We start from the raw sequence: 16225 nt of genomic DNA on the forward strand, positions 1-16225 counted from the left end.
GGACCCTAAAAATTGCCGCGAGCCGTAGGCGTCGACCCTCAGAAGTCAGTGCAGCGGTTTTGGCCCTTAAAGGCTGGCGTGGGACATTCAGAGGGCGACTGCAGCGTCAGCCCAAGGCCGTATAAGAGAGGTAGAATCATCCCGCAATTTCCAATGGACCGGTCGCTAAGCATTAGCGTGACGTCACTGGTGGAGACCGCGCGGCGCCCGGCTCCAAGCCGTACGTCGGGTACATTTGGCACTTTATCGGTATTATTACTGAACGTAACGACAACTAATGACTCTTAATAACTTTTTTACCCACCTAAAGCTGATTTCCTTGCCGATACATAGCCGACCCGAGCCCCAGGGTTGACAATCTTGGGATATGGGTCGGATGGGCGACCTCGCGACGGGAGAAGGAACGATTGCAATTGTTGTGTCCCGCACCGCCCAGTGCATTCTCTATCTGCACCCGGAGGGAGTGGGGGGGGGGGGGGCAGGGGGCACGTGCCCCCATCGGATCAGGGGGCCTCTCGGGCCCGAGGGGCCCTGCGACGCCAATTGGCGGCTGAGGGTCCACGCTGGCATTTTCGACTCAGAAGGGCCCCACAGGGCTCGAAAGAACACCTTATGCGCTCCGAATAGCCACACTTCTCTCCATAAGAGCCACACACCGACTTTTTATTGTTCCTTGTCGGCATTTGAGGACCCCTTGCCGGCCTCTCAGGGCCCATTGGCGACCTCTGAGGGCTACTTGCCGGCCTCTGAGGGCCCTTACCGGCCTATCAGGGACCAGCAGCTCTAAGGGTTCCACACACGCCTGTGATGACCCCCTAAACCAATGGTTGAAGGCCCCCACAACGGCGCCTGCGAGGGCCCTCACCGGTGGCTGTGAAAGCCCCAAACCGGTGCCCAGCTGAGGGCCCCACACTGCCACCTGAGTTCAACCGGCACCCCTGAATGAAGTTCCAAAGGCCCAAACCAGTGCTTCTTACGGCCATATATCGGCGGCTCTGAGGGCTCAACGCCGGAGCCTCTGACGGCCTAAGACGGGACCTTCGCATCGGACGGCCACTCACCGGTACTTTTGAGGGCCCCACACCGACGACTCTGAGGGCCACCACCGGCGTCTGAGAGTACCTTGCTGGTCTCTGAGGACTCCACAGGGCTCCTCCTGAAGACACCGCAGACCCCTTGAGGGCCCCTTGTCGGTCTCTGAGAGCCCCTGTCGGCTTATAAAGGGTTTCGAGCCAGCAGCTCTAAGGGTCTCACACCCGGCTGTGATGACCCCACACTGCAGTGTCTCTGAGGGCCCACAATGGCAACTGTGAGGACCCTCACCAACGCCTCTGAGGGCCACACACTAGCACCTCAGAGGGCCCACAGCGGTACCTCTGGGGCCCCGCACCAATGCCTCCGAGGGCCTCACACCGGTACCTACCTGTGAGGGCCCACACCCAGTGCCTCCAAAGGCTTCATAACCGCCGGCCCTGAGGGCACTACACCGGTGATTTTTGGGGGCCTACCGAAGGCAAAACACAATCCCTTAGTCTCGCTGAGTTTCTATCCCAATCCCATACCAGCTTCTATCCCAATTCCGGCTCAACTAATTAGCAGCCCCCCCCCCCCTCGTGGGTCAGCGGCGCCGCGCCGGTGACCCATGGTTAGCGCTTAGCACCGGCGGCTAGCGCACGCTCGGCGTGTTATCGGCCGTGAGCCGCTCCAAAACGGCTGCAGTAACTGGTCGATATAGGCATTAACACGCGCACTGCAGGGGGGGTTGTTTTCAACCCCCCCTGTGGTTTTTCGCAAATTGCGAGAAAACGGCGGCGCGTAGCGCCGCCAAATTTTGCATACCTGTTCTCACAACTTTTGCACACCTTGAGTAAAATTTTTGACCCCAGGTGACCTATGGTCAGGTCACCAGGTCAGGTCAAGTGACCCTACCTCGAAACGTAAATTTCGAAGTTTGCAATCCCACCAAGCCCACAGTTGTTGAGATATGATCTTGAAACCCACAGGAAATAGTAAAGTCATCACGAGCTACAACTTGTATATCTCGGAATTTTTATATCGATGACCTAAGGTCAGGTCATTTTTGCGACCGGCCCATTATAAGTCAATGGGAGAAATTTCAACTTACTCTGAATGCCATCCTATGACTTCAATACGCTCAGGATCATAGTATTACAGGTCCCTGTTGGTGATTTCACCGAAACATATCACTTATGACCTTTGGAAGGTGATCTCCAGGTCATCTTAGGTCACCTGAGGTCACCAGCGGTTTTTCTTCAATAACTTGAGATTGAGTAGAGATAGAGACTCCGTTCGACGTTTATCGTGTTTTTCTCGTCAATGCGGATCGAATGATATGCAACATGACCTATTTCGGTCAGGTCATAACCTTGACCTGAGGTCAAATTTTCAACTTGACCTTTCGAGGTCATATTATATATCATTCGATGCGCCTTGACGAGCTAAGAACGATGGCGTTCGAATCGATCCTCTGTCTTGTGTGCAAGGCAAGTTATTCAAGAAAAACTACCGAGAAATTCCTGTTGTGAAAATCGTAACATTTTGTCTTCGGTGACCTCTGGTGACCTCGTTTTTGACCTGACCCAAAAATGATCTTAGTATTTCTTGTCGATCTCATCTTAACCTATCCAACGCCGTTTACCGCTTGTCGCTACGTTGCGCCGTTTTCGAGATCTCAGGGGGGGTTGTTTTCAACCCCCCCCCCCCCTGCAGTTCGTGTTCGGCTCAGACCCGCTGCAGTGCGCGTGTTAAGCAGATGAGGAGATGCAGGTAGATTGATGACCGGCAAGCTTTTGTGCTTTACGAGGGCGAAGGGTCGAAGTCGGCTGCTAAGCCGTGAGCGGATTTTATCAGATGCCGGTTCACTATGACTTTTATCCGGGTCCTGGTCCGCTGACGCACTCTTGGAGAGCCGAATCACAGCAAAACTCCATCTGCGACTGTATCTATACGGCCTACGCTTTTCTGAAAACGTCTGCGTTTGGCCTTCTGCGGGCCCGGCCGGCCGGCCGGCCGGACGGCCCCGATTGGCGATCCACCAGTGACGTCACTGGTAGTGTTAAGCTGATTGGCGAATAATACATGGGGAAAACCGGGACGACATCCCCCTGCGTCAGCCCAAGGCCCTCGTCAGCCTCAGCAAGCAACACCCGTTCCGCGCTTCTATCCTCAGGATACTGAAATCCTTCTCCTCCACGCCGCATACCCTCCGGGCTGGACAGGCATCTTTATCTCATGCGGGCTACTCCCTTGGAGCGGCACCGCTGCTACCGAGGGAGCGCACCCCGTAGCCGGGTGCAGTGAGTACCTTGGGGCTGGGTGGCCTGTCCTCTGGACGGGCTCAGTCCCGGTGACTCACTAGGGTGCCTGCCCAGGCCAATGTTTCCCCCTAATTCCTATCATCCTTCCGGCTCTGAAATGGTCTCGTCAGACCGAAAGGGCCTAACCCAACAAAACAACAAGCGTCAGCAATAGCATGTAGTTCTCTCAGAGGCCCTCAGAGATCGGCACGGGCCAGGGGCCTCAAGAGTCGGGACGGAACCTCCAGACGTAGGTTACTCAGTCAGACCTCGAAGCTAGGCACTCAAAACGGAATGTGTCTAATCGATTAAGGCCGTTGGGCTCTCACATATATATATATATATATATATATATATATATATATATATATATATATATATATATATATATATATATATATATATATAAGAATCAGCAGGTGGCCATTAAAATTATAAAAGAAAAAGCTTCAGACGTTTCGATAAGTATTATTATCTTCGTCAGAATAAATGGCCTCATCGTTTCGCCGCACAACACAACACATACGTGGCGCACATATCAACATGAGCGTGATAAACATATTCGTGCACGTCCAATAAAATGTACGCATTAAAACAGAACAGGAAATTCAGACACTATACGTACTACGCGGTCTCCTACCAAACGAAAACGACTCAAATTTACACACGATGACATACACGCCTATTCCATAATCACCAGATCCCTCCGGCCGCGTTGCTGTTCCAAATTTTGTGAAGACATTTTAATTTAAGATTTTGTGGTATGCTGTGCCGCCTGACGGCTGTGCCCTGCGGGTCAGTCTAACTCGTCGCCAGCCGACACCCGTTCATCCGTAGCGCTTGTTCATTCCCTCCTTTCCGCCTTGCGTTCCCAGCAGATTCATCCACCGCTTCTCTCTTGACCGCCTGTACTCGACATCTTGGCTCCACACTCTTTCTAGCCCGACGACCCACACATCATCTATACTATGTCCCGGGGCAAGAAAGTGGAGCCGAACCGGGAGGGACACAGCAGGATTACTGGCCCTTATCGACGACAGGTGGTTCTGGATGCGAGTGTACAGACAGCCGCCCGTCTCACCCACATAGCACACACATCGACACACATTGCACCATATCCCATATATCACATTTCCCTCTGACCCAATGGTAGCGTACAAACGAGGCAAAAATCTAGAAGACATACTGGTGCATGGTAAGACTAGGCGGGTGATATCTGGCGAAGGCGAGCGCAAAGTCCAAAACTGTGGTAAGAGTTGTGTCATTTGTAAGCGGACATATGCGAGTGGGGAGTTAGTGCAGGGACCGAGACATGGGTGTGTCACCACTTATGACCGAACGATTGGGTGTAGGAGTGTAAATGTGATATATGGGATATGGTGCAATGTGTGTCGATGTGTGTGCTATGTGGGTGAGACGGGCGGCTGTCTGTACACTCGCATCCAGAACCACCTGTCGTCGATAAGGGCCAGTAATCCTGCTGTGTCCCTCCCGGTTCGGCTCCACTTTCTTGCCCCGGGACATAGTATAGATGATGTGTGGGTCGTCGGGCTAGAAAGAGTGTGGAGCCAAGATGTCGAGTACAGGCGGTCAAGAGAGAAGCGGTGGATGAATCTGCTGGGAACGCAAGGCGGAAAGGAGGGAATGAACAAGCGCTACGGATGAACGGGTGTCGGCTGGCGACGAGTTAGACTGACCCGCAGGGCACAGCCGTCAGGCGGCACAGCATACCACAAAATCTTAAAGGAAATAGTTCACTTTTTAACATGGGTTTTGAACTGGAATAGCAGTTCCGTAGCCTGGGCTGAGACGAGCATAAATCAGGAGCTTTTACAGCCCAACGATCACCCTAGGCAAAGATATTCTATTTCTCGTCCCGAAAAAGTGCCTTGCATATATTTGCATCCAGTATGAAACGAGCATGGGTCCCGAAAATTCTTCAGAAACTAGAGAAATTATCTACGAGAACTCTAGAGAAATTCTCGTACTGATCAATAAGGACATTCAGCAGCAGCAGATCGTCCAAATGCCGGTGGCCGCGATAATTTCTCTAGTTTCTGAATAATTTTTGGGACCCATGCTCTTTTCATACTGGATCGCGAGTGCCTTACAGAAACTGAAAAGTTCTTCCTATATCAAAATATAGAAAATAATCTTTTGTTATAAATAGGTTTTATTTTCTTTGCTGATCATTTTGAACATAAAAAATCATAAATCCATTGCAAAAAAAATAATATCGTGAAAGTGAACTATTTCCTTTAAATTAAAATGTCTTCACAAAATTTGGAACAGCAACGCGGCCGGAGGGATCTGGTGATTATGGAATAGGCGTGTATGTCATCGTGTGTAAATTTGAGTCGTTTTCGTTTGGTAGGAGACCGCGTAGTACGTATAGTGTCTGAATTTCCTGTTCTGTTTTAATGCGTACATTTTATTGGACGTGCACGAATATGTTTATCACGCTCATGTTGATATGTGCGCCACGTATGTGTTGTGTTGTGCGGCGAAACGATGAGGCCATTTATTCTGACGAAGATAATAATACTTATCGAAACGTCTGAAGCTTTTTCTTATATATATATATATATATATATATATATATATATATATATATATATATATATATATATATATATATATATATATATATATATATATATATATATATATATATACATATATATATATATATATATATATATATATATATATATATATATATATATATATATATATATATATATATATATATATATATGCATATTTCGGAAGCAGGTTTTCTTTTATGCATACATCGTTGAACACGACAGCATTCCTTGTGTTGTTGAGCTGAACATCCCTCTCTTTGACAGACAAATGACTAACACATAGGTTTACTGTGTGTACATACGAGTATGATGTGCTTTATTGTTCATCTTCGTTCATCTAGTTCGCCTCAGGCCGAAATGCGAAACTTCTTTTGCAGAAACGTGGTGCCGAGTTAAAAACATAATGATGTGATTTGCAATTTTGTATATAACTGTGACAATTCATGCGCGGCATCTATCGTTTATAATTTTGTACTGATGATGATCAACGTTGATCGAAAGCTTTACTTTAAATAGACTATTATTCAACAAAGAAGTTTCATTTTAACTACATGGGAAAACATTTATACCTAGCTGCAGCTCTTACTTTAACAATCATTGCTTCCTTCGGTCAACTTCTATTTACTTTAACGTCTGAGCAGAAAAGTATAGTACGACGCTTTGAAAATGAGTCCAAGAAGCTCAACAACACAAGGAATGCTGTCGTGTTCAACGATGTATGCATAAAAGAAAACCTGCTTCCGAAATATGCAAATGTAAATATCCACGACCGAGCAGTGCAGCATGAGGATTTTGTGACCGATTTTCGAAGACGTTTGACAACTGAACAACTGTCACGCAAGAAGGAGCTACTGACAAAACAGATTGAAAACGTTGCCAGATATAAAGCAGATTATGATTCCTTAGAGGTTAACCAAGAACTGAAAGAAAGACTAGATGAATCACTTTTCGCAATCCTACACGACCATGACGAATTAGCTAGAAGTCGTGTTCTGAAGAAGCTGTCACATCTCTACAAGGGAGATGTAGTTGTCCCCGAAAAAGGTCAGTGGTTTGTGAACCTTTCTTCACACACACTGACACCCGACCAAGAAGAATTCCTTAATTTGGGAATAAACTGCCATCACTTTCCCAAGTATGACGCAGTCAAAAAGAAAACCGAGATTGCAATACTTTTTGAGGACTTATGCAAGCTCAAAGATGAAGGAAAGGTTCACCTGAATTCTGACCTTCAGAGTGACCTCCAAGCGGAATCAACGAAACAAAGACACCGATCTAGCCGAGGTGTTCTCACACCTGCCCTCCGGAATGCAGCACGCGAACTCCGTAACAACGACTCTATTGTCATCAGAAGAGCCGACAAGAGTGCAACCTACGTGATCTTGGATAAAGAAGACTACCTCAGCAAGATTGACGACGTTCTCTCCGACAACTCGAAGTTCAAGCCAATCAGACGAAACCCAACCGAAGCATTGAAATCGAAACTGAACCGGCTCATCGACGCAGCAAACGCAAAAGTAGATGATGTTCATTTCAGTAAGATCATTGGTGAGTACCGACCGGGCTACCTATATGGAAATGTCAAAACGCACAAAGAGGGAAAACCAATCCGGCCTATCATATCCCAGATTCCATCACCGACTTACCAACTGGCTAAGAGGCTAAACGCACTGATTTCGCCATACATCCCGACTGATCACACCGTTCGCTCTACTGAAGACTTCGTGGACATTCTTCGAGCCAACAAACCCAACGGTATACTAGCATCACTTGACGTCACCAGCCTGTTTACCAACGTACCAGTCAAAAGAACTATCGCAATCATACTTGATTATGTGTACAACAGCAGTATCGCGGCACCCAAGTTACCTAGAAACATACTAGAGTCCCTTTTGCGTGCGTGCACTCTCGAGGTCCCCTTTAGATGTCCCTCTGGCAAAATGTACCACCAGGTCGATGGCGTAGCGATGGGTTCACCGCTCGGTGTCTTATTTGCCAACGCATTTATGTGCCACATCGAAAGTAAGGTCCTGAACGAATGTGAACCGAAGCCCTTTATCTACCGCCGGTACGTCGATGATATTTTTGTAGACGTGCGCAGTGCAGATGATCTGGAAATGTTGAGAGACATGCTCCAAACTGAGTCAGGTCTTGCCTTCACTACTGAGCTCAACGTAAACAAGAAATTACCCTTCCTTGACCTTATGATTCATGCTAACGACAACGGCTTTGATACAGATGTCTATGTGAAACCGACAAACATGGGACGATGTATGAATGCGAATGGGGACTGTACTGATACGTATAGACGCGGTGTGATTCGGTCGTACGTCAGGAGAGCCCTAAAAGTTTGTTCGACGTGGGAAGTGGCTCATCGTGAACTGAAGCGAGTGAGGCAGATGCTTGTCAACAATGGCTATAGTAACCGTGACTTCGACGACATTTCACGTGACATGATTGACAAGTACATGACAGCATGCAACACCGACTCAAACACAGGACACAACCCCTGTAGCAACATCGACATATACTACAGAAACACCCTCACACCATCCTGGAAAAAAGACGAGAAGGCCATGCGAGACATCATTTCGAAGAACGTGACACCGGCCCAGCCTGACCATCGCTTACGATTCAAAATATACTATAAGTCTCCTCGCACCTCTTCACTCATCATGCGGAACAACATGGAACAAACCACAACTCTACAACAGACCAACGTAGTATATCGTTTTCAGTGTTCTACCGGGGACTGCGCAACCCGTAACGTATACTACGTTGGACACACGACCACATCACTCAGCCGCCGACTGACAATGCACTTACAAGACGGAGGACCTAAAACACATCTTTCAGAGCACCACGGGATTCGACTTACCAGAGACTTACTGACAGCAAACACCACCATACTGGCACGACAAAACGACAGACGACGACTAGCCATCACAGAGACCATTATCATTCGAGACACATCCCCGATCATCAACACACATACAAAGACCCTGACGAACATCCCTCTCTTTGACAGACAAATGACTAACACATAGGTTTACTGTGTGTACATACGAGTATGATGTGCTTTATTGTTCATCTTCGTTCATCTAGTTCGCCTCAGGCCGAAATGCGAAACTTCTTTTGCAGAAACGTGGTGCCGAGTTAAAAACATAATGATGTGATTTGCAATTTTGTATATAACTGTGACAATTCATGCGCGGCATCTATCGTTTATAATTTTGTACTGATGATGATCAACGTTGATCGAAAGCTTTACTTTAAATAGACTATTATTCAACAAAGAAGTTTCATTTTAACTACATGGGAAAACATTTATACCTAGCTGCAGCTCTTACTTTAACAATCATTGCTTCCTTCGGTCAACTTCTATTTACTTTAACGTCTGAGCAGAAAAGTATAGTACGACGCTTTGAAAATGAGTCCAAGAAGCTCAACAACACAAGGAATGCTGTCGTGTTCAACGATGTATGCATATATAGATATATATATATATATATATATATATATATATATATATATATATATATATATATATATATATATATATATATATATATATATATATATATATATATATATATATATATATATATATATATGTATATATATATATATATATATATATATATATATATATATATATATATATATATATATATATATATATATATATATATATATATATATATATATGTTACCGTGATAATTCTCCTCGCGTTATGTTTATTTTAACTTAAATACTTAATGTTTGACAATACTGTGCTTCAAATTAACTTAAATGCTTAAAGTAAAAAACACTACATATTGTCCTCCTGTTGTCTCTCACAACTGCTCTCCTTTATTTTTCACTCGAAATTATTTTAGCGCGTGGACAGCACTCGCGCACATATTGCTCACATTTCCTCCTCAACATCTCCCCCGACCCTGAATGACCCCCTCATGTCATTCAGAACTTCACCCCATCGTCTTTTGGAGCAAGTCACTGCTCCATCTCCAGCCGAATGATCTTGGTGACTGGTCTCTTCAGAAGCCCCTTTGGCGTTCTCACATCCACCACTCTGACCAGGCCGTCTGAGCCAGGATACGTCCTCTCCACCCTCGCCATCGGCCAGTTTCCTCGAGGTGCGCTCGGGTCGAGAAGTAAGACAACTTCTCCTTCCCTCAGATTCTGTCGAGCTTCGGTCCACTTTTGCCGCACCTGCAGAGTCGGCAGGTACTCACGCAACCAGCGACGCCAAAACTCTGTGTTGAGCTGCTGCAAGCGTCGCCAGCGCTGTCGCAGACTGCATCCCTCGTTGCCTGCTGAGGGAGCCATCTCGACTCTCGACGGTCCCGTGATGAAGTCTCCCGGTGTCAGCGGCGGCCGATCGTTGGGATCGGAAGAGACGGCTGTAAGGGGCCGTGAGTTCAGAAGTCCTTCAGCCTTGCAGAAGGCTGTTTGCAGCTCTTCATCGGTGAGATCCGCTCGTTCTAACGTCTTCGTCAGTGCTTTCTTGGCTACCTTCACGAGCGCCTCACAAACCCCATTGAAGTGAGGTGCTCCAGGTGGACTGAAAGTCCACTTCGTTTGATGCTGCGACAGCTCTCTTTGAATTTCTTCGCCATCCAGCTCCTGGACCTCCTTCTTCAGTTCTTTCGCGGCCCTCACGAAGTTTCTCCCATTGTCTGATCGTATCTCTGCTGGACAGCCGCGGCGCGACATGAATCGCATCAGGGCGCGCAGGAAGCTGGCGGTGTCCAGTGAGTACGCCATCTCCAGATGAACCGCCTTTGTTCGCAGGCACACGAAGATGCATAAGTAGCGCTTCTGTCGCACCTTCCCTCGTCCCTGCTTGGTCCGGAACGGGCCAGCGTAGTCCACTGCACATACCTCGAAGGCTCGCAGACCACCTGACTGTACTTGTGACGTCGTCAGCGGTGCCATCTCTTGTTCCTCGGGCTTGTTTGTGAGCTTCTGACATGTGACGCACTTTCGGGAGCAGGACTTTATCATCTCTCTCGCTGCAGGGATCCAGAATCGCATTCTGAGGTCAGCCAGAGTGTGCTCAATGCCCATGCCATGTTCAGCCTTCACATGAAGATGCTGAATCACCAGCTTGCTGATGATGTGGTTCTTCGGTAGCAGCATCGGATGTTTCGTCTCGAAGCTCAGATCCGATCGCTGCAGTCGACCACCCACTCGGATGACTCCATCTTCATCCAGAAATGGACTCAACTGTTTCACACTGCTTCGCCGGCAGGCTTTCCGTGCCGTTGTGCCGGTCGTCGCCGCTCGTTCGAGCTGCTCTCTTTCTTCTGGGAACGAGTCCTTTTGAGCCTGACGCACCCAGAACTTCTCTGCTTCCAGTATCTCCTCTGGCTTCAATTCCTTGTCCAGTTGAGTTCTGTTCGCAGTTTCCCTCCGCAGAACTTTCACGAATCTCCGCACCCAGGCTGTGACTCTCAAAAGCCTTGTCCAGCTTGAGAAGTCCTCCGGGTTGAGAAGTCGGCAGCTGGGACCTGACGGAGCTCTCACAGCGAATGTGCTTTTCTGGTCCTTCTTGAACTCAGACTTGTCGAACTGCTCCGCTTGAAAATTCTTCTTCGGTGGCCACTCGTTACTGTCTTCTAGCAGAAACTTGGGCCCTTCCATCCAGAGCCGACTCTCTTTCAGCTCACTAAAACTTAAGCCTCTGGTAGGCGCATCTGCCGGGTTGTCTGTCCCCGACACGTGCTGCCACTGTTCAGGTGACGTCACCTCACAGATCTCTGATATCCTGTGGGCGACAAACGGCTGAAAACGGCGAACCTCATTCCGAATCCAGCACAGCACGTCCATCGAATCGGACCAAAAGTGCACCTCTTCTAGTGTCTTGTTCATTGCTGTGCACAGCGTCTTCACAAGCCTCAATCCTAGCAGGGCGCCCATGAGCTCCAGTCTTGGAATAGTTTGGATCTTCCCTCGTGGCGCTACCCGAGCGCGAGCCAGCGCGAGCTGAGAAGCTCGTTTACCTTCACATTCGGAGACGACGTAAATAGCAGTGCCGTAGGCCTTCTCCGAGGCGTCACAGAAGACGTGAATCTCCTGGAGGGTAGCGTCTGGGAAAGGATGAATACATCTTGGCACTGAAAGGCTGCTGAGCTGCAGTATATCTTTAAACCACTCACGCCACTTCAGCTGCTGGTCACTTGGCAAGGCGTCATCCCAGTCTACTCCGCTGTTCCACGTCTGCTGAAACAGCATCTTCGCTCGAATGGTGAGCGGCACGAACAGGCCGAGCGGATCGAAGACGGATGCCATTTCCCTGAGGCACGCTCTTTTGGTCAGTTCTCCGCAGAGGCCTCCTCGCTTTGACGTGTCTATGGACAGGTGATCTTCATCTGCTGACCAGACTACTCCAAGCGTCTTGGTTGGTACCGAGCCTTGATCTTCGAAGAAGTGCTGAGAGCTGACTGCTCTGTCTTCGATGGGGATGGCCTTCAGCACACTCGCATTGTTAGACATCCATTTCTTGATCTTCATGCCACCATCTTCCAAAATGGTACTGACCTGCTCTCTCGCCTTTACAGCCTCGTGTTCGGTTCGGAAGGACTGGATGCCGTCATCCATGTAGAAATGCTTCAGTAGCACCTCAGAACCCAGCGGAAACGCGCTGGCGTGCTTCTTGGCGTTTTCTTTTAGCACGAACTGTGCGACGAATGGAGCGGCCGCGTTTCCAAACAGCCATCTGTTTGACTCGTATACGGTGGGCTCCTCGTCCTTCATATTTCTCCACAGTACTCGGTGATACTTGCGGTCATCCGGAGCCAGCTCGACCTGCAAGAACATCTCGCAGACGTCACCGATCAGTGCGATGCGATGCAGTCTAAATCCGAGCAGTGTCTCGACCAGGTCAGTATAAAGAGACGGCCCTGGGAGAAGCTGTGAATTCAGGCTCACTCCCTGATACTTTGCGGCTGCATCGTACACTATTCGGACCTTTGTCGACTCCTTTTCTTCTCGGACGACTGGAAAGTGTGGTAAAAACCACTCTTTTTCACCACTGTGCTCTCTTTTGGATGCGAAGATTTTGCTCATGTAGCCCTTCTTGACGTACTCTTCAAGAATCGCACCATACCTGGCAGGCAGGTCGCCTCCAAGTCGCTTCAGGGACTGCTCAAGTCGAACAAGACGGTGCATCGCTGCTTCATAGTTGCTGACCAGCTGAGGTTCCTGATCCCTCCATGGCACAGCTGCTTGATAGCGGCTACCGTTGTACATCAGCGACTTCGAGACCTTCTTTGTTGCTTCCTGCTCTTCACGTGACATCAGACTTTCTTCTGATTTTCGAACTTCAAGTACCTCTAGGTCAGTCATGCACTTGATTGCTTCGATTTCTTCTTTACATGTTGTCTTTGAGACGTGCGTCCTCAGTGTTCTGGAAAAGTTCGACATGTTCTCCCTCATCTTCAGCGCAGAGGATCCATGTTCGGCGAACTTCTTAATCGCACCGAATGCCGTCCACCCCAGGGGAGTCAAAACTGCCACTGGGTCGGAATCGGCGCCCTTCACGGTCTTCAGAGGCACAAATAGCGGGGTCGTCGCCGCACAGAGGCCGATCAGAATGTCGACACTGCCGCCACTCATTCTCGGAAATGGTACGGTCTTCATGTGCGGCCACTGGCTCTTCACCGTGTTCCAGTTTGTACGCACTGATGCACCATCGAGACTTGAAATCACGTGGACTTTGATTTCTGCTTCATAGGCGCTGTGCAGACTTGAAAGCTGCACATCCCCCGTCTTCATGCTGATGTCTTCTTTTCCATTCACTGTGCTGAGCTGCAGCACTTCTTCTGGTCCATCGAAACCCAGCTCGCCTGCAGCAGTCTTAGTAATGAAGGAGGCATCGGAGCAGGGATCGAGCAGAGCGTTGAGGACGACCGAGCGGTTCTTGTGTTGAACCAAGACTGGTGCCACCTGGAAGGCTATCTTCCCGTGTGTGGCTTCTTGCTCTGCAGTCGCTGTCTTGTAGCTTGAGCTCTGATTGGTAGCCCTGCTCGTAGTACCAGTGCCACTGGCTCCACTGGTCTGCTGAGATGGATGAAACTCGTTTATATCAGCCGCATTCTGCCACCTCGCAGGCTGGTCTCGGTTCATGGCTCTCTGCCGCTGCTCTTGCTCCTGCCGTTCAGCGTGGAGGAGAGTATGATGACTGCCGTTGCATCCATCAACTGTGCATCCTGGGAATTTCCTGCAACTAGTCCCGCGGTGTCTTCCACTGAGGCATCTGAAACAAATTCTCTCAGACTTGCAGAGCCCATATCTTTTCGAAACGTTCCAGCTCTGGAACTCTGCACAATCATGTAGCATATGACGCGCTTTGCATGCCACACAAACTGTCTGCTCTTCACCATTTTCATGCTGCTTGCTGATCCTGTTCGTAACGTACGTTCTTTTCCCACCAGTTTTCTGTTTTCCTGGTTTTGTTTCGTCTCCGGTCCTCGCCATCTCCTTCGCTTTCTTCTCGCATCGTGCCTCCTCTGATAGCCATTCGGCGAAGTTACCGAAGTTGTCTTCCTGGCCTGCGGTTGTCAGCCATCTTTGGTAATTCTTTATGTACGAATGGTGCAGTTTTTCGGCCACCAAGATGTAGTATGCCGACACATCTGATAAGTCGTCGACTGAGCCACTCTCCTTCAATAAAGTGATAAGGCAGCTCACTTTATCGGCATACTGCTCCAGGCGCCTGGTGTCTCCCTCGGCGATGTTGGAGAACTGCCGAATGTCATTGAGGCCATGTCGGATCCGTCTCGTTTTTCCGCCGTACTTGTCTGTCAGGGCCTCTCTTGCCTTTGCATAGCCCATCTCAGATGGTTTGTAGCCCTCTACGAGCTTCAACGCTTCGCCAGAGAGGCTGTTCTTTAGGTAGAGCATCTTCAACTTTGGATCAATCCTTGAGGTTCCAATGAACGCGTCAAAAACCACCTCCCAGTCTTCGAACTTGGCGATGACTCCCTCGAACACTGGTAGTTCGGGTTGCTTGATGCCCTTAACGGAGACCTCCACATCCTGTTTTGTCTGTTCTTTATCCTTTTCGGTCTTTTTCCTGGAGACTGTCATGATGAGGTCTTCACAGGCGTCAGTAAATTGGTACGTATCCTCCATGAAAGTCTCCGCTTCTTGGTCCGTCTCTAATATGTCGCAAATGTTCTCACTGACCTCCCTGATCGTCTTCAGCTGTTCCTTGAGTTGATCACATTTATGACACTTCTCGATGACACTCTTTGAGTGCCACTCTTTGAGTGCCAAGAGTGACACTCTTTGAGACTCTTTGAGTTTGAGTGCTCGATGACACTTCTTTCTCCATCATTGCTCAAAAGCTCTTCAATTTCCCTCTTCAGCTTAGCAGCTCGGGCTTTGTAAGCGTTCCGCCTTCTTCTTAACTTCGGCTCGTTCATTCTTAAATCCGTGGTCACATGCACCAGATGTTACCGTGATAATTCTCCTCGCGTTGTGTTTATTTTAACTTAAATACTTAATGTTTGACAATACTGTGCTTCAAATTAACTTAAATGCTTAAAGTAAAAAACACTACATATTGTCCTCCTGTTGTCTCTCACAACTGCTCTCCTTTATTTTTCACTCGAAATTATTTTAGCGCGTGGACAGCACTCGCGCACATATTGCTCACATTTCCTCCTCAACAATATATATATATATATATATATATATATATATATATATATATATATATATATATATATATATATATATATATATATATATATTTGTAAACTTCGGCAATAAATCTTCTTTTAGACAAAGACCATTAAACGTAATAGCACTTTCACATTTCGAAAGCTTTGTTTGTGTTTTTATGATCTTATTGACTATTTTCTTGCTGTTTTCGTCAATACGATGTATCAGATCGGCAAAGTTCATGTAAAAATATTCGTTAAAGTTCGACGCGTTTCGAATGTATTATACATTCATTTTCAAGTACACTGTGAGACACTCGTTCAAATAATGCGTACATGGACACGTTTGAAAAACAATATACAGGTCACGAGTAAAATCATAAATAACACTTTCAGTTTCAGCGCGCTATACTACAACAGTAAATATGATCACGTCACACATAGCGCTAGTCGGGTTGGGTAGCTTGTGTTGGTGTTGTTCTGCGTGTTTGTGGGTGTGATGTGTGCTGCATTGTACCCCAGAGAGCCAGTTTTTCTAGGCGTGCGTTTTTCTGTTCATTGATGCTTGGTGTGTGGTCTCTGATGTGTATGGCCTCTGTGATCTCTACGCGTCTGGGGTCACGGTTGGAGTGGATGATCGACGTGTTT

General features: G+C 47.9%; 1 protein-coding gene across 1 annotated transcript; it reads right to left on the reverse strand.

Annotated features, from left to right (window-relative positions):
* Positions 1-4518: 4518 nt before the first annotated feature.
* On the reverse strand, positions 4519-14999 carry LOC122388596. The gene is made up of 4 exons (XM_043379787.1): positions 14601-14999; positions 10523-12716; positions 10119-10309; positions 4519-4533 (listed from the first exon to the last, which is right to left on the reverse strand). The coding sequence occupies exons 1-4, from the start codon at positions 14997-14999 to the stop codon at positions 4519-4521; spliced, it is 2799 nt and encodes a 932-aa protein (XP_043235722.1).
* Positions 15000-16225: the final 1226 nt, after the last annotated feature.

The sequence above is a fragment of the Amphibalanus amphitrite genome, unplaced genomic scaffold (genome assembly GCF_019059575.1).
Source record: "Amphibalanus amphitrite isolate SeventyFive unplaced genomic scaffold, NRLGWU_Aamphi_draft 000328F_arrow, whole genome shotgun sequence".
Classification (NCBI taxonomy): Eukaryota; Metazoa; Arthropoda; class Thecostraca; order Balanomorpha; family Balanidae; genus Amphibalanus; species Amphibalanus amphitrite.